Below are 22,055 nucleotides of genomic sequence, written 5' to 3' on the forward strand. Positions count from 1 at the left end.
CATCTCGTTTCTGGGACAGAGCGGGCTGGAATCCGTCACCTCTCTTCCATTCATACCTGGCTCACACACACACACGCGGCCGGGGATAGGTGGGGGCCGAAGCACTTTATTGCGGGGGCGCTGGTAAGGGGACTTTAAATTATTCACTTAAATAAAAATGAGGAGGGAGGAGGACGGGGCGAGCACCCCCCAGCCCCTATTCCCTCTGTCCATCTGTCCCTCGGCTGTCCATCCAGGTAGCAGCTACACAGGCATGGGCATCTCGTTGTACTCGTCCACGCCCTCCCGCTCATCAAACACCGGCTCTGCCTCATTAGCATCCAGCTGTGGTGGGGCAGAGTCGGAAGTTGGTGCTGAGCGCGACCCCTTGGCAAGACCGAGGTGGGGGCCGGTGGGGTGGGGAGGGGCGCAGGAGCCTTACGCATTTCATCTCTCGCTCGGTGAAGATGCGGGTGAGCACCAGCATGCGGAGCGGCACCGTGAGGATGAGGATGAAGGGGAAGGCCAGGGAGGCAGCCGTGGACATGACGGCCCAGAGCACGGCCAGGCAGAGCAGCTGCAGGGCTGTGAACAGGTGCATACGGAGGGTCCGAACCTGGGGGGGGTGGGTGCAGGGCAAGACAGGTGAGCCCAGGCTTCTCTCCAGCCTCCAAGCGCCCCGGTCCCCGGAGGGCCATCAGGCCTGCCACATCCAGAGGACGATGACCCCTCTCCCCTCCACAGGGGTGGGACGGAAGCGCCTCCTTGGGTCTGCACGGGCTGAATGGGGGCTGGCCAGGGTGGGCAGATGGGGGGCTGGAGGGTGACCCACACAGACCAGGAGGGGGCAGAGGCACAGGGCCCTTCCGAGCCAGGTCTCACCTTCTTGACATAGGTGACGTCTGGGTGGTGTTTGGGTGGCATGAGAAGCAGGTGCAGCCGCTCATAGAACTGGATCCCGTTAAGGGAGGTAACTCCCATGTACAGGAAAATCCCGAAGAGCACAGCCAGGGGGATCTGCCGGAGCAGATCCCCGATGACCAAGGAGAGGCCTGGGGGAGGAGGAGAAGAAACAGCTGGCCCCAGGGCTCTCTACCCCAGTGGCCCTAAGACCCCTCCGGGAAGGCTGGGCGCAAGAGGTGAACGTACCCACAAGCAGGGCAACCAGCAGCCCCGTCACCCGCTGCTCCTTGACCTCCTGGATCTTGGGCTTGTCCCCGGGCGCCACAGCCTTGCTCATGACAGTAAGCGCGTTGGCATGCGTGACGGAGCGGACGGTGGCAGCAGCCAACCAGGGCAAGCCAAAGAGGGCACAGATGCCGCCCATGGCCACGATGAGCAGCAGGTCCAGGTGGAAGCCGGAGCCCTTCTGCAGCATGCGCTCCTTCTTGGAGATGATCAGCCTGGGCGGAGACAGGCACGCACTGAGCCCCGGGCCCAGCCTGGCAGATAACCGTGTCTTTCCAGAGTGCCCAGTCACCTCTGTCTGTTTCTGGAACCTGATGGTCCCTGCCTCTTCCGTCAGGGCGAGGGTCCCATCACGGAACTAAGTCCTATCTGGCCCTCCCCACCCTCCTGGACAGCTCCCAGCCCGTACTGTGCCCATCCGAGCAAACGTCAGTGGGATTTTCTGCTGCCTACAAAGTCAGCTCCAGCAGCCAGCCTGCCGGGGGCTCCAGCCCCTCCACGCAGCAGGCGGTCGCCGTCTGCACGGCACCCCGCCTATGCCAGGACCACTCACGTGGTGATCTGTGTCTCCATGAAGATAAGGATGAAGACCAAGATGGCAGGCAGCAGGCTGGCGACCATCATCCACACGGGGAAGGAGCTGCGCTCCCCCAGGGGGTTGATGACCCAGCCCCGCTTCTCTGGGGCTGTCACTGAGATTCCGCTGGGCACACTCAGCTTCTGCGGGGCAGAGGGTGGGGCCGGGGGCGGGTGAACCTTGGAGGGAATGCCCTGAGCTGCACTGGGCAGGGTGGACGCCGAAGGCGTGCTGTGGGAAAGGCCTGGTGTCTGCCCAGTTTAGAGGCAGCTCTGGACTTGGGGGCCTGGGGGGGAACGTCCAGAGTCCAGCACCGCCTCACTGCTGCGCGCGCTCCGCCGTACCTGGGTGTAGGTGTCCTCGATACTGTAATCCACAAGCACCATGATGAGGATCGCGATGGGTACCCCAAAGTCCCCGATCACTCGCCGCACCTGTGGGCGAGCACCATGCTCAGAGGCCCCACACCTCGCTGCAGCCCCGACTCCGAGTTGCCCCCCTTCCTGCCCCCAGATCTCGCCTCCCTCGGGCCCGCCAGCCCACACACCCGGCCAGGGAAGAACCGGCTATTCTTGAATTTGCGCAGGAAGAAGGCGATGAAGAAGGTGCCAGCCATGAGCACCAGCGACAACAGGGCGGTGTTGGGCTGGCCCCGGGGCCTCCCCTGCCTGGACGGCCCGGCTGAGCTCTCATTCCTCGGCCCCAGCGTGGCTGCTTCTGCTGCCCCAGCCCACGTGGCGTTCTCGCTACTGTCTGCCTCGGAGCTGTTGGAGACTGAACAGCCATGGAGGGGATGTTCCTGGAAGATCTGGGGAGAGGACAAAGGATTCTATCAGCTTAACTGGTGAGACATCCGGGACTCAGCTATATGCTAAGTGGGACAGGTAGGGCTGGGGGTGGCTGGCCTGCCCTCAAAGAGCTTGTCTTGATTAAGAAAATGACCGAGGTGACCAGATGTGAGCACAAGACAACTAGGAATTAAGAGAGGGGCTGGTCTGGGACTTCCCTGGCGGTCCAGTGGTTAAGACTGAGCTTCCAATGCAGGGGGTGTGTGGGTTTGATCCCTGGTCAGGGAACTAAGATCCCACGTGACACCCGGCGTGGCCAAAAAATTAAAAAAAAAAAAAAAAAAGAGGGGTTGATCTAATTCGGGAAAGCAACTGCAAACGAGGCTCCAGCCAGGCCTGGAGGAGCAACACAGGGAGCGTGGTGGACCTCGGGGGCACATCTTCTCCTGATCCTGACACAGACACAGACGTGGGTCTGATGCCCAGACCGTGACCCTGTCTGTCACCTTGGGGGCCTTTCCCTTTGACATTCTGGATTGTTCGCCGCTTTAACAAAAGCACGGGGGCTTCCCTGGTGGCACGGTGGTTAAGAATCCGCCTGCCAGTGCAGGGGACACGGGTTCAAGCCCTGGTCCAGGAAGATCCCACGTCGTGGAGCAACTAAGCCCGTGAGCCACAACTACTGAGCCTGCGCTCTAGAGCCCACGAGCCACAACTACTGAGCCCGTTCACCTAGAGCCGGTGCTCTGCAACAAGAGAAGCCACCGCAATGAGAAGCCCGCACAACACAACGAAGAGTAGCTCCCCGCCCCCCACACAAAAAAAGAGCAGCCCCCACTTGCCGCAACTAGAGAAAGCCCGCATGAAGCAACAAAGACCCAATGCAGCCAAATAAATAAATATATTAAAAAGAAAAAAAAAGAATCCACCTGCCAATGCAGGGGACATGGGTTCAAGCCCTGATCTGGGAAGATCCCACATGCCGCAGAGCAACTAAGCCCATGCGCCACAACTACTGAGCCTGCACTCTAGAGCCCGCGAGCCACAACTACTGAAGCCCGCGCACCTAGAGCCTGTGCTCCACAACAAGAGAAGCCACCACAATGAGAAGCCTGCGCACCACAACGAAGAATAGCCCCCGCTCGCCACAACTAGAGAAAGCCCGCGCGCAGCAACAAAGACCCAACGCGGCCATAAATAAATAAATAAATAAAGTTATTAAGAAAAAAACAAAAGCACATGTTACCTTCGTTATTAAAGATATGTGAGTCATCCACCTAGATATTCAGCCTCACAGGTAATGAAATAATTGCAGAGTAAGCTCATAAGGATCCCCCTTTTCACATCTTAAATTTTTGAAAATTTATTTCACAAAAGATACTGTGAAATATACGTCTTATATGCTGTGAAGCACGCATACTACTTTTGCAAGAATGTATTTGCAAGTTTAAAAAAAAAACAAAAAAGTGAGTCTTTAAGACTGATCTGAAGCTCTGGTGTATATGTTGGTGACAGGGAGGGAGGGTGGGCGGGGAAGGGGTGGGGGCAGCAGGAAGGACCAGCCTAGGTTCTGTGGCTCCATGGGGCAGCCCGGCCTCACGCTCAGAGAACAAACGGGCAGGACGCCCCCGGCTCCCTCCAGTCCCAAAGCCCGGCCCCTCCTGGGCCAGGTTCCGTCAGGCCCACCCACCTTAACCAGCTTGTAGAAGGTCTCGTAGATGAAGATGAGAGAGATGAGGAAGGCGAAGATCTCCTGGGTGAAGCGGGAGACGAAGCGCACCAGGAAGCTCCCCTCCAGGGCCACCATGAGCAGGGCCAGCAGCACCAGCCAGAAGCCAATCCACACGCGGCCCACCAGGTACTCCAGGTCGTTGCTGCTGCAGAACTGGGGCACGGTGGGCAGTCAGGCTCGGAGCCCGGGGCAGGTTAACGGGGCGGGAGTGCTCGGGGAAGAGGATGGGGAGCTGAGCTGGGCAGGAAGGACCAGCCCGGGTAGCCCGTGGCCCCTCACCGAGAAGAAGGCTTCCTCGAAGACCAGCAGGGGCCCCGAGAAGCCAATCACCAGCAGCGGCTGGGCCCCCAGCAGGCAGAAGATCACGCCCTGCACTGCCGTGGACATGATCAGCTCCGATACTCCAATCAGGTCATGCGTCTTCTCTCCTAGGGCGGCAAGAGCCAGCTCAGCGGCTGGCGGCCGGGGGGACCTGTGCGCTCCCCACCACGACCTGAAGCCTCTCCTTACCCAGCAGCCCCCCGAAGGTGATGGCAGGAGACAGGGCCGCGAAGTAGATGAAGATGACGGCGGCCAGGCACTGGGGGTTGAGTGCGTCTCGGAAGTCGCTCAGGTAGTGGGGATAGCGGCGCCGCACATCTCGGATCAAGCCCCCAAAAGGCCGGCCTGTCCGCCGAAGGGGATCGTCTTCCACCACACCTGCCACCTCTACCATCTGCAGGAGCGCTGCAACCCGGGCCTCCGTCAGGGCGCCCGTCACAGCCCTCTCCCTCCCGTCCCGCTCTCCTCCGTGTACAACAGACCACCCTCCGGCCTAACCCCCAAGCCCCCAGCCGGCAGCCCAGACCCAGCCCCCGGCCTGCACTGGCCCGTACCCTTATCTTGGGCTGACTTGGGCTCCAGCCCAGCCCCCGGGGGCAACAGCCGGACCTGCTCCTCTCGCTTCCTGAGCATCTGCCGCTGGAAGTGAGCGACGGATCGCAGCAGCTCCTCGCCCTGCACCTCCGAGGGCGGCAGCACCACGCTGCAGTCCAGGAAGGCGTTGATGGCCGTCAGCAGGTCCTCCCGTTCGTCTGCCAGGTAGGCGGCCTCGTGGAATTGCTGCGGAGGCGGGACGGGGCTAGTGAGGACGCGGGCCGGGGGCCGGGCCGGGGCCAGGCTGGGCGGGCTGGGCGGCGGCTGACCTTGTCGGACATGAGGGTGGAGATGGAGCGGCCGATCTCGTGGTAGTCCATGTTGGCACTGCTCGGGCCCAGCAGCAGGAAAAGGAAGCGCACAGGCACCGGCACCTCCAGCACCGCGTCCAGCTCCGCTGCCTCCCGCAGCCGCACGAAGGCCATGGTGGGGCGGGAGAGGAACTCCACGCAGCCTGGGGGCGTGCAGCCGGCATGGGCACAGGAGCAGCAGTCGCCTCCCGGCCCTCAGTGCAGGGGCGCCCCCGAGGCAGGCCCGGCCACCCGTACCCTGCCCCCCGAGCTCGCCCCACATACCCACAAGGACCACCGTAGCCTCGGCGTTCTCAGGGATCTTCTCCAGAAGCTTCAGCTCATGCTTGGACTTGGAGCGGGTGATCCCAGCTGGAGGAGCTGCAGGAGGCAGCTCACGCTGGGGATGCAGGAGAGCAGAGCTCAGCCTGGCTACCCCCCACCCCCGGCCCCGCCCGTTCCCGCCCGACTCGCTCGGAGGTCCCGCAGCCCGAGCCGCAGTGGCGGCCGGACCTGACCCAGGCAGGGTCACTTTCTCCCCTCACCTCTCGCTCCACCTCCAGCCGGGTCTCGGGAACACCTCCAATGAGAGGCTCGGTGACGTGGGGGTCGCTCTCGGCTCCCTGGCCGTGGTGATGCCCCAGCAGGGAGCCCAGGGAGCCGGCCGAGATGTTGCGGGGAAAGGAGAAGTCCTTCTCATCACTCGGGTGGCTGGTGGGGCAGCAGGCAGGAGGTGAGGAGGGCTGGCGGCCGGCGCTGGGCATGGGCGGGCGCTGGGCATGGGCGGGCGCTGGGCACGGGCGGGCGGGCAGGGTGCAGCGGGCGGTGCCTCACCTGTGTTTCAGCAGCAGGGCCCTCAGCACGTTGGCTCTGTCCTCGGCCTTGATCTGGTCAGAGATGACCATCTGCTCCACCACCTGGTGGGCCACGCCAGGCAGGGTCTGCTGGTCCAGGTCCAAGAGCACAGCCCCTGGAATAAGGACCACCGCGAGAGGCCCTCATCCCCAGGCAAGATGCAAGGGCGGGGATGGGAGGCAGGGAGAGCGGGAGCGAGGGCAGTCAAATAAGTGCGGCCAGGGATCGGTGAGCAGGGCCCAGCGCTGCCCAAGGCCCAAGTCCCACGGCCTCTCTGACCCATTTCTTCCAGCCCCCCTCTCCCCGCAGGAATGCTGTGGGGCTCAGCAGAGGCCAGGGAACCCCTGCCATCAGAGAGGCCCCCGGGGCCGGGTCCTGCCCAGATGCCCCTTCCGGGAAGCACGCAGCAGGAAGTGCCTCGGGCCACCCCCTCGGCCTAGACTGCTCTTCACTGCCAGCAAGTGCATCCTCTGACTTCACTCTAGGGCCCTAGTTCCACTTCACTCTAGGGCCCTAGTTCCGCCCTCTGGAGCGCGACACAGCCGGTCTGCGGCCTCGTCTCCGTGGCAGCCCTGGAGCCACCTGAAGACGTCCCCCTCCAAGTCCAGCAGCTGCTCAAGGACAGTTTCTAGGTCTCTCCACCCCATCACTGCTCTGAGCTGCCATTTCATATAGAAATGAAGGTCCTTTCAAAAGTCACCAGGTCATTTTTCCGTCAAGGTCAACTCACAGGAACACAGAACTAAAGACCCAACAGAACCGAAGGCCCCCCGAGCAGCCGAAACCAAGATGGCAAAGCCCGGCGATAAAGCACCCGCACTTTGGCGCCTTACCCCGAGCCCTCAAGCCTCACTCAGAGCCGAGTTAGTTTCTGCTAGTTTGGAAATAATTCTGACAGCAGGTTTCTGAGTCCTCAGCTGCTTAGAAGCAGGCCTGCTGACAGCAGCTGGGAGCGATTCCCCAACAGGAAGGAGGAAACGAGCAAACGGCAGAACATCAGACACAGCGCTCGCGAATCCTGCATCCGTGCTCATGCAGTCGTTTACACAGCCCTGCTACAGGTTAGGTCACGTTCCCCAGAGTCTCTAGAATTTCCCAAAGCGTTCCACTAAAACTGTTTGACGACACTGTAGCATCCAAAACATACCAGCTTCCGTTATCTGAAAATATCACTTAGAGAAGCTGCTTGCTGAGGATGCCAGGCAAGAGGAGAGGGTCAGTCCTGCCGTGTGTCACCCAGTGACAGAGCCCGAGGAACGGCAGGCATCGTGACAGGTGATATCATGACAGGAGATGCTCCCTCCTGGGCTCTGGTGACATTACACACCCTGCTGCTCAAGACAAACGTGGGACCGTGTGGTCCTCAGAGAACAGGCTTGGCGGGCGAGGGGAACTCCTGGGGCGATGATGGGCAGGGGGTGGGGCGTGGGTTACCGTGGGCCAGGGTCCGGCGCAGCTCCAGGAGGCTGCGGAACGAGAGGGAGGCCACGTGGGGCTTCCCCCAGCGCTCCGTCTCTTCCTCTACGTCCTCCTCGAATTTGATCCAGCGCGCCGTCTCCCGCCACTGAGGCTCCTGGTTTTTGTCCAGCAGCAACTCATTCAGTTCCACAAACACCTTGGGGTGAGATGAGAGGGCATGGCAGGACGGAGGGCACAGGCATGGAGCCTGGGCGAGTTATTAACCCATCTGAGACTGTCCCTCGTCTGTGAAATGGGAGTAATACCTCCCCCGTTACTAGAGTACAGCACAGGGACCTAGTGTATAGCACAGGGATCTATACTCAATATTTTATAATAACCTATGAGGGAAAAGAATCTGAAAAAAATAGATATATATGTACGTATAACTGAATCACTTTGCTGTACACCTGAAACTAACACATTGTAACTCAATTGTACTAATGATAATAATAAAAGGGCTCTAATGGGGGCTGAAAGAAAAAGTATACAAAACATTTAGCACAGTATATGACTCTTAGTAACCGTCTGATGAATGGTCACCACACACACACACACAAACTGGAATATTTTTTTTTTTTTTGGCCTCGCCACGCAGCATGCGGAACTTCCCTGACCAGGGATCGAACCGATGGGAAGTGAGGAGTATTAACCACTGGACCACCTGGGAAGTCCTACATTGGAATTCTGTAGGATTCATTTATATGCATTCAAGAACTGGCAAAACTAATTGAGAGTGACTGCAGAGCGGTCACCTCTGAGGGTGGTGACTAGGCAGAGGCCCGAGGGAACTCCCCGAGTGTGGGAAATGTCCTATATCTAGGTAGGGTTGGCCAGGTATTTACACGTGCAGAGTGTCACAGAGCTGTCTGCTTAACCCGAGTGTGCTTTACGGTGTCTGTTCGACCGCAATAAAAAGGTCACCAAAATAGCCACTGGGAGGGTCAGGGTTCAGGACCAGAGCCCTGAGGTCTAAGGTGGGCAACATCGCTACGTAACCGAGTGGCCTTGACCAGTCACTGCCCCCGATGTATGGCTGATGCCGCCTGGGCCATCATCCTCACAGGTTACGGGAGGACTGGATGAGCACAGAGATGACTGGATTCTGAAAAATGAAACGCGCTGCTCCACGGAGCTGCCTCTGGCCCAAACGGTCTTCAAACACCTCGCTGCCAGCTGCCAGAAAACAGGCATGAAAGGGAAGCCGACCTGTCTAAGATGTGAACCAGACCGTAAGGCCCACACCAGCAACTGCAGGTAATACCGTAATAACTGTCTGGGGACAGACGGCTACTAGACTTACTGTAGTACACATGTCGTAATATGTTTAAATGTTGAATCGTTACGTTGTACACCTGAGGCTAACATAATATTGTGTATCAACTATATTTCAATTAAAAAAAAAATCAATGCTGTTTGAAGATGTGTATATTGCACTCTTGTGCAGTGTACAACCTTCAAAACCATACATGGCAACCCTGCTGCTCGAGATAACCGCAGGTCCGAGAAGGGACGGGGGCTGTGGTGAGAAGACGGATGGGGAGATGCCGCAAGACCGTGAAGCGGAGAAATTACCTCGTGGGGCTTGTGGGGGGCCCGGGGCCGAGCCCGAGGGGTGGGGCCAGGCTCTCGCCCTTCCCGGCCACTCTGCACAGACGCTTTGGCATTCTTCCGCACCAAATGTCGCCGTACCCCAGGAACGTCCTCAAACCGGTGACCTGTGGGCGGGGGGTGGAGCGACAGGGTCAAGCGCCCCTTCCTCTTACCCCCACCCTCGTTCCCAGCAGCTCCGGGCTTGGCCCAGGCCCAGCACTCACTCTTCATGAGGTCTAGGTCGGCCGTGGCCAGCGTCTGGGCCTCGCTCTCGTCCGTCGGGACCCGGGGCAGCAGTGCCTGCTCAGCCCCAGTCATGCTGCCGATGCGTCTCCTCTCCTGCAGATTGTAGCTGCGGTGCCCAGGCTGCACTTTGGCCAGGGGGCGCCCAGAGGCACCCCCGTCATCGCCTCCCGCTGTGACACTGGCCACAGCCGCCACCTCTTCCACCAGGGCTCTGGACAGACAAAGCAGCCGTGAGCCTGAGAAGGCTGGCCCCTCTCCCTCGGCCGGGAGCCACACAGGAGGGACCCAGGAAGGGGACCCCGCTGGACCTCACCCCTCCTCGCTCCCCACTCTCGGTAGGTGCGGATGTGAAAGAGTGAGGATTCTGGAAGCAGACTGCCGCATCTAAATCCGGCTCGACCATTTACTGGCTGTGCCCCTCAAGCGATCACACAAGCCACCTGGAACATCAGCTCAGCAGCAAAATGGAGCTGAGGGCAGCCTTCCCAGGTGTGGGGAGAGTGAAGTCCGGAAAAGTACCCAGAGTGGGACCTGCTTCCCCTCCCAGGCACACCCCTAACAATGCACTCGAGGTTCACAGGGTCCCGTGTTTCTAACCAAATGGAGTAAAGTACATGGAAATAGGCCTTTGAAACTGTAGACACCCCACCCCTACCCAACAGTCAAGAAGGATATGAACCCCTGTCCCTTACAGATTCCAGCTTCTGCTCCCGTCCCCCAAGCTGCGATGCCTCCTTTCTCTCTGCCACTGCCAGTGGGTCCCTGTCCCTGCCACACCATTCCAAACCGTTCTCCCAGCATCTCACCTCCCACAGCTCCAAGCCCCCACCCCCTGCCCATGACCAGTCCCTCCTCTGCCAGGCTTTCTCCACCTACACCTACCTTCCGTGCCCTCGCTTCTGCTCGCACCCCTGCCCACAAATCTGACCCACTTTTCCAGCACAACGCTGTGCTCTCTCTGGGGCTCCGCCACCTCCTCCTGGCCGTCCAGCCACCTGCAGGCCTGCGCCCCCAGTGCAGACGGCCAACGCGGACCCAGCTCCATCCACATTGTGCTATCTCCCCAGCGAGCCTGTGCCGCCCTGGAGGGGCAATCCGCCTTTCACTTCCCCGGGTCCTTCGCACTGCCTGGCACCCAGAAACCAACAGGGAGGTGACAGTAGTGTCCTTGAGACCCAGTTCAAAGTGATTTCTTCCAAGAAAGCTTCTCTGGCTAACAACCCCAAACTCCAATCACCTACTGGTACCGACACTACACCTGAACCAGATCGTCTGGCACAGTAACTTGTTCTGATACCATTTCATGAGACCACAAGCAGGGTAGACTGGCAGCTAGTTCCCCAAGAGCAAGAGGGGGTCTCCTGTTGCTCTCACACCCTTGGGGTCCCGGGGGTGCGTGGAGGTCACCCGTCCAGTCCCTGATCCGGGGTTTGACGCTGCTCTACCTGAAGCCACGGGCGGGGGGATGGCAGGGGGTGGGAGAAGACGGCTTAGACCACACATCTCTTCCGTGCCGGGCGGACCCGTACTTAAACTTCCGTTCACACCACCCTTTAACCCCTACCACCACCTTGCGAGAAAAGTTCTATTATTCTTGGTTTATAGATGGGAAAACAGGCTCACAGACACTGTGACTCGTGCAAAGTCAAGCCGCAGCGGCAGGACTGGGATTTCTGAACCTGTCTGAGGACCTCAAGGCTCCTGCTTTGTTCCCCACATCAACTCGCTGGTGCCGGCCCGGGAGGTCCCTGTTTGGGGACACTTACCCAGTCTGGGCCCCTTTGGTGGCCTGGGGAGCTGCCTCGTGGTGGGGCAGCATTGGAGGGGGAGACGGACTGGTTGTTTCCGCCTTCCGGTCCGCACCTTCATCCTCCTGGAGAAAGAACTAGAACAGGGACCCGTGTGAGCAGGTGAGGCCAGGCCAGGGGTACCGCAGACATCCCCAGGAGCCCCGCCCCCGCTCACCTGCACGGAAGAGGGTGTGGACGCAGGGGGCTGGCTGAGTGCCCGGGCCCCCTCGGCCTCACTGGCCTCATCCTCCTCTTCCTCGCCCTCCTCGATGGTGGGGGTCTCCCCGGTCGGGGAGGCTGCAGGGCGCCTGCGCGGCTTCCGTCCTGAGCCCTGGGGTACTTTTCGGCGCCTGGCGTCGGGAGGCAGGTGGGTGGACAGCGGGTGGTGGATGTGGTGGGAGGACTGCCGGTGGTCTGCAGGGAGGAGGGCGCTTAGCTGCCAGCGGGCACGGCTCCCCGCTCAGCTGGCCGGCCCCCAGTGCCCCCCCCCAGGCCCCCGGCTCCATCCTGGCTCCATCCTGGCAGCCAGAGCACCCCTGCCCCCCGCTCGCTCCGCCTCCCCGAGCCCCCTCACATTCAAAGTCTGCCTCCCCGTAGCTTCGGCCCGGCTCCTCCCCTCCTCGGGACCCGGCCTCCTGCAGGATCTCCTCAAACCGCTCCACGCCCAGGGTGCGGTGAAGTTCATCCTCCTCCTGCTCAGGGAAGCCTGGCGTCACAGGGCCCAGGCTCTCTGGCTCCGGCTGTGAAAAAGAAGGGGCGGTGAGAACGCACGCACGGGAGACGCTCCTCGAAACCCCACCCCGCCTAGCGGCAGAGTCCAGTACCACCCCCAGCCCCGGCTGCCCTCCCCTCGAGTGCCAGGGACTCGGGACTCAGCACCCACCGCCCAGCGGCCCGTCCCCCGGGTTCCGGGCTCTCAGGACACTGGCTGGGCGCATTCCAGTCAGTTCTAGGGCATGTGGAAAGCGTCTGCCCTGGAAGCCTCAGCAGAAATGCTGTGTGTCCAGCCCGCAGGTCAAGGTCGGGTGTGTGATCTGGGCCGTTCACACGGCTGATAGTAGTGAACGCAGCCCCTGTGCTCAGGGATGGCGACTGAGCCTGAAAAGTAACTTCTGCAGGCGGCTGTGCTACCTGACCCGGGCTTGGTCTGAATCGAACTAGAGCCCAGCTCCTGGACAGGGATGCGGCGCTTCCCCTTGGGAGTCCGGAGCCCGGGACCTCAGCCGCTGCGGGGCCCCGCCCTGCCCCCACCCTCACTCCCCCCCACCTGAGTCATACTGCAGGAGCGGCGGGACTGCGGTGGCCTGGCGCTTTGGAGAGCTCAGCCTAGCTGAGCAGCCGGCCGCCCAGCCCACGGCCTTGGTCCAACCCCCCCACACCCCTCCCCCTCCCCCCGCCGGGCGTCTCAGCTCCAGGCACCGCTAAATATTTGCTCGAGAGCTTCTGGACTTGAAGGGCATCGAGATCTCCAAGGGCAGGGGTACCAGAGCAAGGAAGAGCAAGGGGGAGGTAGGCTGGGAAGAAGGGCGGGCATTGGAGAGTCTCGGAGGTGGGGTCACGAGCAGCTGGGGGTGGCAAGGATACTGGGCAGGAGAAGATGCAGGGGTGAGGAGTCTGCTTCTCCCCAGCCCACCTCCGCAGCTCTAGCCCGGCTCCCCCCGCACTGGGCCTCACTCTCACCAGAATTAGCACGCGGGCTAGCCCGGGGTGGGGGGAGGAGGGTCAAGAACCCCTTGCACCTGAGGCTGAAGGAGGAAGTCCATGGCCGGCAGGGGTGAACTCGGGAGGGAGGGGGAGGGGACCAGCCGGCGCCTCTTCCTGGTCACGTGCCCCGCTGGGCCAAGGTGACCAATAACGGGCTGATTATGGCACTGGGGTTAATCATTAGCCTTCCCAGGAAGATGGGAGGGGGACACGTGGGGCGGTGGCCACGTGGGGGCCAGGAGGGGCGGGGCTGAGTGGCACGTGGGGCCGGGGGTGCAGCGGTCTGCCCAGAGCTACCTTGCAGCAGACCGGCGCCGCCTATGAGACCCAGAGGGGGGGTCGCTGGCTTAGAGACCCAGGCTTCCCAAAGTTCCTCTCTCGCTGAGGCTAAACAACAACCCGGGTCTTCAGGACACAGAGCCTCAACTCCCTCCCTAGGACCAGAAGCTGTCTGACACCCACCCACCCAACGGACACCTGTCCCAGACCCAGTGCCCCACGCAAGGCCCGGAGCAGGCATGGCGGTGCCCCTCCCAAGTCCCTCACAGGCTCCCCTCCCAGGCCTCTCCGGACACACACGCCCCTGTCTGACACAGACCCGCACCCTGGCCAGAGCCCCGGGGGTGATGGTGGAGAGGGACAGAGGGGCAGCGGGCAATACTCACAGTGCGGAAGGAATCTGCGCCCGAGGCGGGGCGCCGGGGGGCGCTGCTCATGGCCAAATCCTAGCCCTTCTCGCTGTAGCTGCGGCTTTCAGGGCAACAAGGCGGCGGCATAACCTGGGGGGGGGGCGGGGGAGGAGCAATCACTGCATGAGAGAGGTGCCAGGCCTGCAGGGGCACCCCAACATTGCACAGCCAGGGGAGGGCAGGGCACGGGGCTTCACGGAAGCCCGCCGGCCACGAGGGGTCTCCTGGTTGCACAGGATCCTCCCAGACTAGGAAAGGCCTTAGAGTGGCCCTTGGAGGGTGGGGGGAGCAAAGAGAGTTATTTATGGGAAGAAAAGAGAGGAACAAAGAGAGACAGAGGCAAGCACTGAGGCACAGGAGGCCACAGAGGGCCAAGGGACTAAGCGGAGTGAGGAGGAGAGAGCCGGGGGTGGGAGATGCTGGGGGGAAAAAAAGGCAGACAGGAGTCAAGGCCCAGACCCGGAGAGAAAGCAGCGATCAGGGAGGGGAGACAGAGGAAGCAGGGAGGGGAGGCCGAGCCAGAAACGGGAGCGGTGGGAGCGGTGGCCCAGCGGTGGCACGGCACACTGAGGCGGGCTGAGACCAGAGAGGGCTGTGCTGGGGGGAGTGAGACACCCCTTGAGGCAGAGACGATGGGCGTATGAAGGAAGGGAGAAAGAGAGCTCTGGAGAGAGCCCAAAACAGCAAGCAACGGGGCTGTTCATGGGCCCCCCTCCTCTGAAAAAAGCCCAGCCCCGAAGTGGGGGGGGAGGCTCCCTGGGGGAGGGGCAGGAGCCCAACTCCACTCACTCAGTGGGAGGGAGGAAGGGAGGCTGGCAGGCACAGGCCGGGCACGACTTTATAATGGGGGAGGGGCACGTGACGACCAGAAGGAGGGTGGGCACAGAAACTCCGAGGTTCTGCCCTCAGGAGCCGTCCAATCCCTCCCCTCCCCAAGCCTGGGGCCAGGAAAATCTGAGTGGCAGGGATGACGCCCTCCTGACCGTGACTGTAGGGGTGTCTGGGGAGGACACCGTGCGGGGGGAGGGCAGCGAAAGAGCTGCGGTTAGGGAACCCGACCAGTGCCAACTGGGGTACCTATTCCTAGTGGGGGCAGTGCTGGGGACACCCAAGGCTCTGCAACGGCAAAAGTACCGAAGCTCCCCAGTGTGTCACTGGGGGATCAGGGTTACCGGATTTAGGGCCAACTCGGGGGTAAGACAGGTCAGTGCAGGGTCAAACAATGTAGGTCTGGGGGTCAGTCCGGGGTGGGGAGCCCGGAGCGACACATTCCTGGCCGGCCTTCCAACTCAGCTGACTGCCCTCTTCACCTCCCCCTAGCAGGCCCTCCGCCAGGGCAAGTCTGTGCGGGGGAGAGGGGTGCTGGGGGAGGAAACCCGGTCTGGGAAGGAGTGCCGGCACTTGCCGGCGCCACACGCCCCGCTCCAGGCTGTGCCCTCAGTGCGCTCCTCCATCCTCCCCTCCTCCCTTTACCTCCGCCCCCCCTTCGCCCCCGCCCCCACCATCCCAGAACACAAAGCAGCCTCTGTCCAGAGCATCGATGCCGATAATCCGGGCTGGGGGCACATTCCGGGGACCAGCCCCGACCGGCCCGGAGGATTAGCAACTCTCCCCTGCCCAAGGGATTAGCACTCCGGACCCCCTTGGGGGGCATTAACCACCCCCCAGGTGAATTCGCACATTCCACAGCTCTTCGATGTGGGCCTGGCGGGACTGGGGAGCGAAGGGAGGAGGGAAAAGTGGACCCTGGATTTCAGGCGGCGCCGCCCCCCACACCCAGCACAGAGCTCCCCACCCAGCCAGCCCCCCAGGAGCTAGGTCGAACTCTCCGCGCTCGCCTTTCCCATCCCGCGCTCGCCTTTCCCTGCTCCCTCTTCTGCCTGACCCCTTGTCCTGACCTGACCCGCCAACCCCTTCCCGGCTCCGCCTCCCAACCCCGAGATCGGGGGCAGAGGCTTGGGGCAACACCTAGGCAGGGCACCCTGGACGGGCTGAAGGATAGAGTAGGGGACCAAAGGGGAGGGGTGTCGTCTTGGAGTCCGTCCAGGAGTTGGGAGGGCCGGCGGCGCCTCCCAGAGAGTACCCCCTCCTGGTGGCAGGGGGCGCGGCACCCTCGCTTTAGGGAACTGTAAGAAGCGGACCCTGGATCCCGCTTCCTACCAGCAATCACTCCTCTCGCCTCCCCATCCTTCTCCCCAAGACCTCGCTTCCCCGCGCCTCAGTCTCCGCCCTTTCCTGCACTTCCACTCCCTCCCAGCTCCGAGTGCCGAGTTCCCCCCTTTCCTTTCCCCTCCCTTCCTCCCTCCGCGGCCCTGGCCCTCCCCCTCCGCCACCTCTCCGCTTACCCGCTTCCTCTGGACTTCGTGCTGCAGGGGTCTCGGGGTCTCTCCCCCTTCTCTGGAGCCCTCGCGCGCTCCCGACGACTCCCCCGTGCCCACCTTGGGGCGCGCCCCCGTCGCTCCCAACTTCTCCCAACTCAACTTTCCCCCGCGCCACAGGCAGGCCAGCCCCCTGCGTGCGCGCCCCCTGGCGCACCGTGCGCGGCCCCGCCGCAGCGGGTTGGGAGGCGCGGAGTGGGGGCCGAGACCCGGGGGCGGAGGCGCGCTCCCAGGCAAGGCCCTGCACTGGGAGCCCAGCGCCGAGGAGGCCGCCCCGGCTGTCCCTCGGCGCTGCCCAGCGAGGTTGCCGCCCCAGGCTTCCCCGCACGGACGCCCCGGGGACGTCGTTTCTTGGCCCCATTAGGCACCTCTGGGCGGAAAGGGGCCCGCCTCATGCTGGGGATCCCAGGCAGGAAAAAGGAGGCACAAAGATGATCAGGAAATTCGAGGCGGAGGAAGTTGAAATATAAATGCATCGGGGTCAAGCTTCTCTCGCGGCCGCGGGCGTCCCCCGCCTCCCACCCGCAGTTTCCCCAGTGCCTCCAAGAAAGCCCCTGTCTTTGCCTGGAGGACAGGGACAGGAGCGGGGGGGGGCGGGGAGCGCGAGAGGGGTGATGGCGGGGATGGATGCCCATTACCCTGAACTTAGACTTTACGAACCGGGGAAATTCTGCCTCGGAGAGATTCCCTGCGGTGACCTTCCTTCTCGAACCCTATTCATAGTCATCACCTGTCATTTAAAGATCTCTGTGTGTACTTCTGGTTTTCTAATAACTTATAACTTGTTCCAGATAAGGAATATACGTTTCGCTTCTTTAGTCTGCCACCGGCTGAAGCACTGTAATGTGTATGCAGAAAACGTTCAGATATAAACGAGTTAATTAACCAATGCTTAGCACCAACTTTGGTTCCGGCGCTGAGGAGTGCTGTTTGGGGCAGTTATCATCCAGGTCACGTCCCTCAAGAATGCAGTCATGAGACAGAGAGAAGCCGCAAGAAAAATCTATAATCAACTCCTTAAGGGATGAGGTCAAGGCTGCTTCAAGCGTAGCTTCTGCCTGTCGTTCTGTCTGTTGAGGGCAGTAACCAACCTGCCAGCCCTCGGCCACACGCTGGCCGACTCCAGTGGGTCCGGGCTCTGCCGGGGGTGGGGACACCCTCCCAGTGTCCAGCCTCGGGATATCAGAGTGTAGCGAAAGGCTGGAGTTGGGTGGGCTCCGAGACGACAAACGGGTCTCACAGGAGAGAGGAGTCTCTGGCGTTTGGTGAATCCAGTCTCCACTGGGGCACACCTGCCTCTCTTTCCAGCCCTGCGGTCAGCTGGTCCCTGTGAAGTCATCGTCAGCAAGACATGGCTCAGAGCCATTCCCCAATCAATCCTGAGGTCACCAGATGGCCTAGGGAGAGGTGGAAACCCGTGCTGAGATTGTCAGGGAGTCGATGGAACCTCAATATCATCAACCGGGGCAGAGCAGGGCCACCTGGGCTCAGGATGCAGGCCGCAAAAACCCAAACCTTAGAAAGCGCCCTACCCCCACCCCTGCTGCCTTCTGGAATGTGTAGTCCCGGAGAGGTCCTTCTCAAAAGAAGGTTGTAAGCGCTGAAAAGGAATAACACTAGCAGGGCACACTGGGAGCCGCGCGCGACGGCGGGGAGCCGGGAAAACGGACACGCGATGCTTCCTGGGACTTGAAGTCCAAGGGTTGACTCCGCGGTCGAACAGGAGTCCCGGGAGGCAAGTGCTGCAGAGCGCCTGAGCGCAGCCTGCTGGGGGTTGTAGTCTTCTTGTTGTCTAAGGCCCCGGACATTACTGGGAAACCTGGCGCCCTAGGACTACAAGCCCGAGAAGCCCATGCGCAGGCAGTGGGGCGGGGCAGGACCGGAGGCTGGGGTGCCGCCTCCTCTGCAACGCCGGGCCCGGAGTCTCAGAACCCAGGGCCCGCAAGGGTCCTCGCGCGGCTGCCGCGATGCAGAAATACGAGAAGCTGGAGAAGATTGGGGAAGGTAATGGGACCACGAGATGTTCCTGCAAGATCTCTTTCTGCAGACCCTTTAGCATTCCTTGCATCCCGGGCTGCTGTACCGTCAGCAATACCCACAGACTCCAACCTCAGCACTGGCTGCAGCCCTGGCCCTGAGCTCAACACTCCTTGCAGACACCAATCCTCCCCCGTTAGCATTTCCCATAGACGCCCCCCTCCCAACCTTAGCACCCCTGTAGACCCGCCTCCGACCTCTGCACGTGCTGCATATCCTACCCCTGTCCTCAGCGCCACTTGCAGAACCTCACCCACAGTTCTCGCAGCAGACCTCCAACCTCAGCGTTCCTGCCGGCCCTCATTCCTCTCCCAGACCCCTGCTCCCTACTTTCAGACCCTCCAGAAGCTCGGCCTTTATTGTAGACCTCCTCACCCAGCAGCTGCAGCCTCTCCCTGTTGCAGACACCCTTGAGCCATCTGCAGGCTCCTCCCTGCCACATCGCCCACTTCTCCAGGCATCAGAAGTAACACACCCCCACGCTGCTTGCTCTCCCGGCAGGGACCGCCTGGGTTGGGGAAGGGTGCCCCATCCTTTCCCTCAGCCCTGACCTCCTTCCTCTAGGCACCTACGGAACAGTGTTCAAGGCCAAAAACCGGGAGACTCATGAGATCGTGGCTCTGAAACGGGTGAGGCTGGATGATGATGATGAGGTAGGACTGGGGTATTGGGGCCAGGGAGGGGTTGAGGGCCTAGGCTGGGTGGGATGTGACTGTGGCCCACCTGGCCCCCTCCAATGTGTAGGGAGTGCCGAGTTCTGCCCTTCGGGAAATCTGCCTACTCAAGGAGCTGAAGCACAAAAACATCGTCAGGTGTGTAGATGGGTGGGGTCCTCCTTGCCTGTGTGGTCCGGTGGTGGGGGCTTCAGAGATGGGCTGGGCTGACACTGGGATAGTAGGTGCAGACCTGCGGTGCTGCCTGGCTGAGCACTCGCTTCTCCCTAGGCTCCACGACGTCCTGCACAGCGACAAGAAGCTGACTTTGGTTTTTGAGTTCTGTGACCAGGTGAAAGGGGGACTTGAGGGACAGTAGCCTTGGGAGGATATAGGGACCCAGACTGAGGTTAAACTCTATCCCATCCCCCACCCCCATCCCTTTTTTAGGACCTTAAGAAGTATTTCGACAGCTGCAATGGTGACCTAGATCCTGAAATTGTGAAGGTGAGGATACTGGGGCTGGGGTTGGCGTCCGGATTCAGTGGACGTGCTCTCAGGCCCTGCACGGGGACACTCGGGGCACGAGGGGAGGAGAAAACCCTGGTTCTGTCTCCGAGAGCTTCCATCTTAGCAAAAGCACTTTCACGTGATCGCTTTGACCTGAAGGGAACACTCTGATGTCAGGGACAGGATTTACATTTGAGAGGCAGGAAAATGAGGTTCAGAGAGATTCATTCATTCAACAAATACGTACTGAATGCTTTGCGGTGTGGCAAGCACTGTTCTAGGCCCAGGTTCCAGGGCAAAGAAGTGCTGAATAATAATACAGCACAGCATATACATTGTTGGTTATGATGTTCATGTTCAAAGGAGGCCAGGTAGGGGAGAGATCAGTGTGGGCTGGAAAGGTAGGAGGGCCCACCAAGTTGTCAGTTCTGGAAAGGTGGGGACCGGGGCCCCCGTTCACCTTTCGAGTACCCAGCAAAGAACGAAGTAGGTCCTCGATAATGAAGGGGTGATGCTGGGCCGAGCTTGGTGCTGAAAGACTGCTGGGGTTTCAAGGCAAAGCAGAGGGGAGCGTGACCCATCGTTGGGCCCGCTTCCAGACGGTTCGATGAACTCCTCCCTGCCCCTCCCCCAGTCGTTCCTCTTCCAGCTGCTAAAAGGCCTGGGATTCTGTCACAGCCGAAACGTGCTACACAGGGACCTGAAGCCTCAGAACCTGCTCATAAACAGGGTACCTCTGGGCGAGAGGACGGGACCTCAGGGAGGCTGGCGTGGGATGAGGGGAGCTGGACGGGAAGGCGGGAGCGGGGGGCTGCCCTCAGACTGTGGAAGAGCCCCTCTCCGTGCCCCTCCCCCTCCCCCTCAGAATGGGGAGCTGAAATTGGCTGATTTCGGCTTGGCTCGCGCCTTTGGGATCCCTGTTCGCTGTTACTCAGCTGAGGTGAGCTGCGGGGCGGGAAGTGGGGGTGAGGGAGGGAGTCCCCAGCCAGCATCCCTCAGCTCCTCCGGGACTCCTCTCTGAGCGCTCTCCTCCCCAGCCCTCAAACTGGGGGTCCCTGTGGTGGGGTCCTTTCCAGGTGGTCACGCTGTGGTACCGCCCACCGGATGTCCTCTTTGGGGCCAAGCTGTACTCCACGTCCATTGACATGTGGTCGGCGGGCTGCATCTTCGCAGGTGACACGCCGGGGTCTGCGGGGGCAACTCCGTCTCCCGTTCGAGTGAACAAAGAGGGTCTGGAGGGTCCCCTCTGGGGAAGGGAGTGGGGCCCCTGGGTGGGGAGGAGGCAGGGCAGGGCTGTGGGGGGCGCTTCTTCGCCTGTCACCCCCGCCCCCCGCCTCTCTCCCAGAGCTGGCCAACGCGGGGCGGCCCCTGTTTCCTGGCAACGACGTAGATGACCAGCTGAAGAGGATCTTCCGATATTCTTCCATCTCCCTTCACCTCAGGCCCTCTGGGAGGGGATCTGGAAGCCCCTGGAGCTCAGCGTGCAGGCAGGGAGGGCGGCGGTGGGCTGGGCTAGGCCTGGTCAGGCTTCTCCTGAGGGCAGAGGGTGCCCGCCGCCAGCTGGAGAGCCTGCAGCCTGCAGGCAAGGAGGGCTCACTCCTCCAACTGAGAGCCGAGTCCTTAGGCCGAAGGAGCCAAAAGGAGCAGGGGGACGATTAGTGAGAGTGGGGGACCGCTGACCGCTTCATCAGGACCATGGACCTCAGGGTTTAGGTCAAAGTCGTTAACGGCTATACAGAACCTGGCCTGCAGAAAACGGCACGCAGCTGGGACTGCGTCTGAGGGTCGCGTGGGCCGGGGGCCGCCTTCTGTCGTGAGCTGGGGGATAAAGTGAGGGGGGCAGGGGTGGGTATGAGGAATCCCCCTTCCCCAGGGGAAGAGCCCCTCACCTGCCCCTTTCCACCTGAGTGATCCTTGACCCCGTGGACACGCTGCTGGGGACACCGACCGAGGAGCAGTGGCCCGCCATGACCAAGCTGCCGGACTATAAGGTGTGACGGGTAATGGGCTCATGCGTGGCTCGTCAGTGGTGCCCCTTAGGTCCTGGCCCTAGCAGCCTCCAGGCCCCCGCACCCCTGGCTGACTCACCCTGCCCCCCACAGCCCTACCCGATGTACCCAGCCACAACGTCCCTGGTGAACGTCGTGCCCAAGCTCAGTGCCACAGGGAGGGACCTGCTGCAGGTGACCAAGGGCAGGGTGCGGGGGCGGGGCTGGGGCCGGGGCACTTGTCGGGAGGGCCCCGGGGAGCGCGGGGCTCTGGGCGTGAACCTGCCTCGCCTTCTTCTGTGCGTCCAGAACCTCCTGAAGTGTAACCCGGTCCAGCGCATCTCAGCAGAAGAGGCCCTGCAGCACCCCTACTTCTCCGACTTCTGCCCCCCCTAGGCTCCAGGCCCCCGGCGGCCAGGCTGGGGCCTGGCCTATTTAAGCCCCCTCTGGGGAGGGGAGGAAAGGCAGGGATGCACGGTGTGCCAAGCTCCAGCTGTGCTGGGCCCAACCAGGGTGGAGGTGCCCTAACCCATGTTCTTCACTCCCTCCGTGGACTTTATTTAATTTCATAAATTGGCTCGTTTCCCACAGTCTGGCTGATGTGCTGGAAAAGTGGCTCTGGGCGGGGGGGCGGGGGGGACGTGGTGCTGGGGGGGCCTGAGGCTCTGTTTCGCTTCCCCACCCT

The 22,055-nt window shown here is 61.5% G+C and overlaps 2 protein-coding genes across 4 annotated transcripts; one reads left to right on the forward strand and one right to left on the reverse strand.

The window, feature by feature from the left end:
- Positions 1–86: 86 nt before the first annotated feature.
- On the reverse strand, positions 87–17,774 carry SLC4A2 (solute carrier family 4 member 2). 2 transcript variants are annotated; one of them, XM_033408326.2, is made up of 23 exons: positions 16,843–17,774; positions 13,781–13,894; positions 11,986–12,151; positions 11,587–11,825; positions 11,388–11,506; positions 9,600–9,832; positions 9,358–9,500; positions 7,759–7,939; positions 6,304–6,439; positions 6,015–6,180; positions 5,755–5,869; positions 5,449–5,633; positions 5,140–5,365; positions 4,775–4,990; positions 4,544–4,692; positions 4,223–4,417; positions 2,292–2,552; positions 2,089–2,178; positions 1,721–1,887; positions 1,129–1,382; positions 862–1,031; positions 422–595; positions 87–324 (listed from the first exon to the last, which is right to left on the reverse strand). In XM_033408326.2, the coding sequence occupies exons 2-23, from the start codon at positions 13,829–13,831 to the stop codon at positions 244–246; spliced, it is 3,717 nt and encodes a 1,238-aa protein (XP_033264217.1). In that variant the 5' UTR covers positions 13,832–13,894; positions 16,843–17,774; the 3' UTR covers positions 87–243. The 2 variants fall into 2 exon arrangements, with proteins under 2 accessions (XP_033264217.1, XP_004281240.1); XM_004281192.4 differs by lacking the exon at positions 16,843–17,774 and adding an exon at positions 16,150–16,516.
- Positions 17,775–18,029: 255 nt separating this feature from the next.
- CDK5 (cyclin dependent kinase 5) lies at positions 18,030–21,960 on the forward strand. 2 transcript variants are annotated; one of them, XM_004281190.4, is made up of 12 exons: positions 18,030–18,186; positions 18,784–18,872; positions 18,964–19,031; positions 19,164–19,224; positions 19,323–19,379; positions 20,017–20,112; positions 20,248–20,322; positions 20,459–20,555; positions 20,728–20,797; positions 21,313–21,373; positions 21,485–21,565; positions 21,680–21,960. In XM_004281190.4, the coding sequence occupies exons 1-12, from the start codon at positions 18,150–18,152 to the stop codon at positions 21,764–21,766; spliced, it is 879 nt and encodes a 292-aa protein (XP_004281238.1). In that variant the 5' UTR covers positions 18,030–18,149; the 3' UTR covers positions 21,767–21,960. The 2 variants fall into 2 exon arrangements, with proteins under 2 accessions (XP_004281238.1, XP_033264223.1); XM_033408332.2 differs by lacking the exons at positions 21,313–21,373; positions 21,485–21,565; positions 21,680–21,960 and having other exon boundaries at positions 20,728–21,201.
- Positions 21,961–22,055: the final 95 nt, after the last annotated feature.

The sequence above is a fragment of the Orcinus orca genome, chromosome 9 (genome assembly GCF_937001465.1).
Source record: "Orcinus orca chromosome 9, mOrcOrc1.1, whole genome shotgun sequence".
Lineage (NCBI taxonomy): Eukaryota > Metazoa > Chordata > Mammalia > Artiodactyla > Delphinidae > Orcinus > Orcinus orca.

Coding starts and splice junctions, on each gene's coding strand:
- SLC4A2 (XM_033408326.2), bottom strand. CDS start 13,831: ATGAGCAGCGCCCCCCGGCGCCCCGCCTCGGGCGCAGATTCCTTCCGC. Junction 4,991..5,139: donor CAAGTCAGCCCAAGATAAGG/GTACGGGCCAGT, acceptor CCCGGGTTGCAG/CGCTCCTGCAGATGGTAGAG. Junction 1,032..1,128: donor GCTGGTTGCCCTGCTTGTGG/GTACGTTCACCT, acceptor CTCCTCCCCCAG/GCCTCTCCTTGGTCATCGGG.
- CDK5 (XM_033408332.2), top strand. CDS start 18,150: ATGCAGAAATACGAGAAGCTGGAGAAGATTGGGGAAG. Junction 18,187..18,783: donor GCTGGAGAAGATTGGGGAAG/GTAATGGGACCA, acceptor TCCTTCCTCTAG/GCACCTACGGAACAGTGTTC. Junction 19,032..19,163: donor AAGCACAAAAACATCGTCAG/GTGTGTAGATGG, acceptor GCTTCTCCCTAG/GCTCCACGACGTCCTGCACA.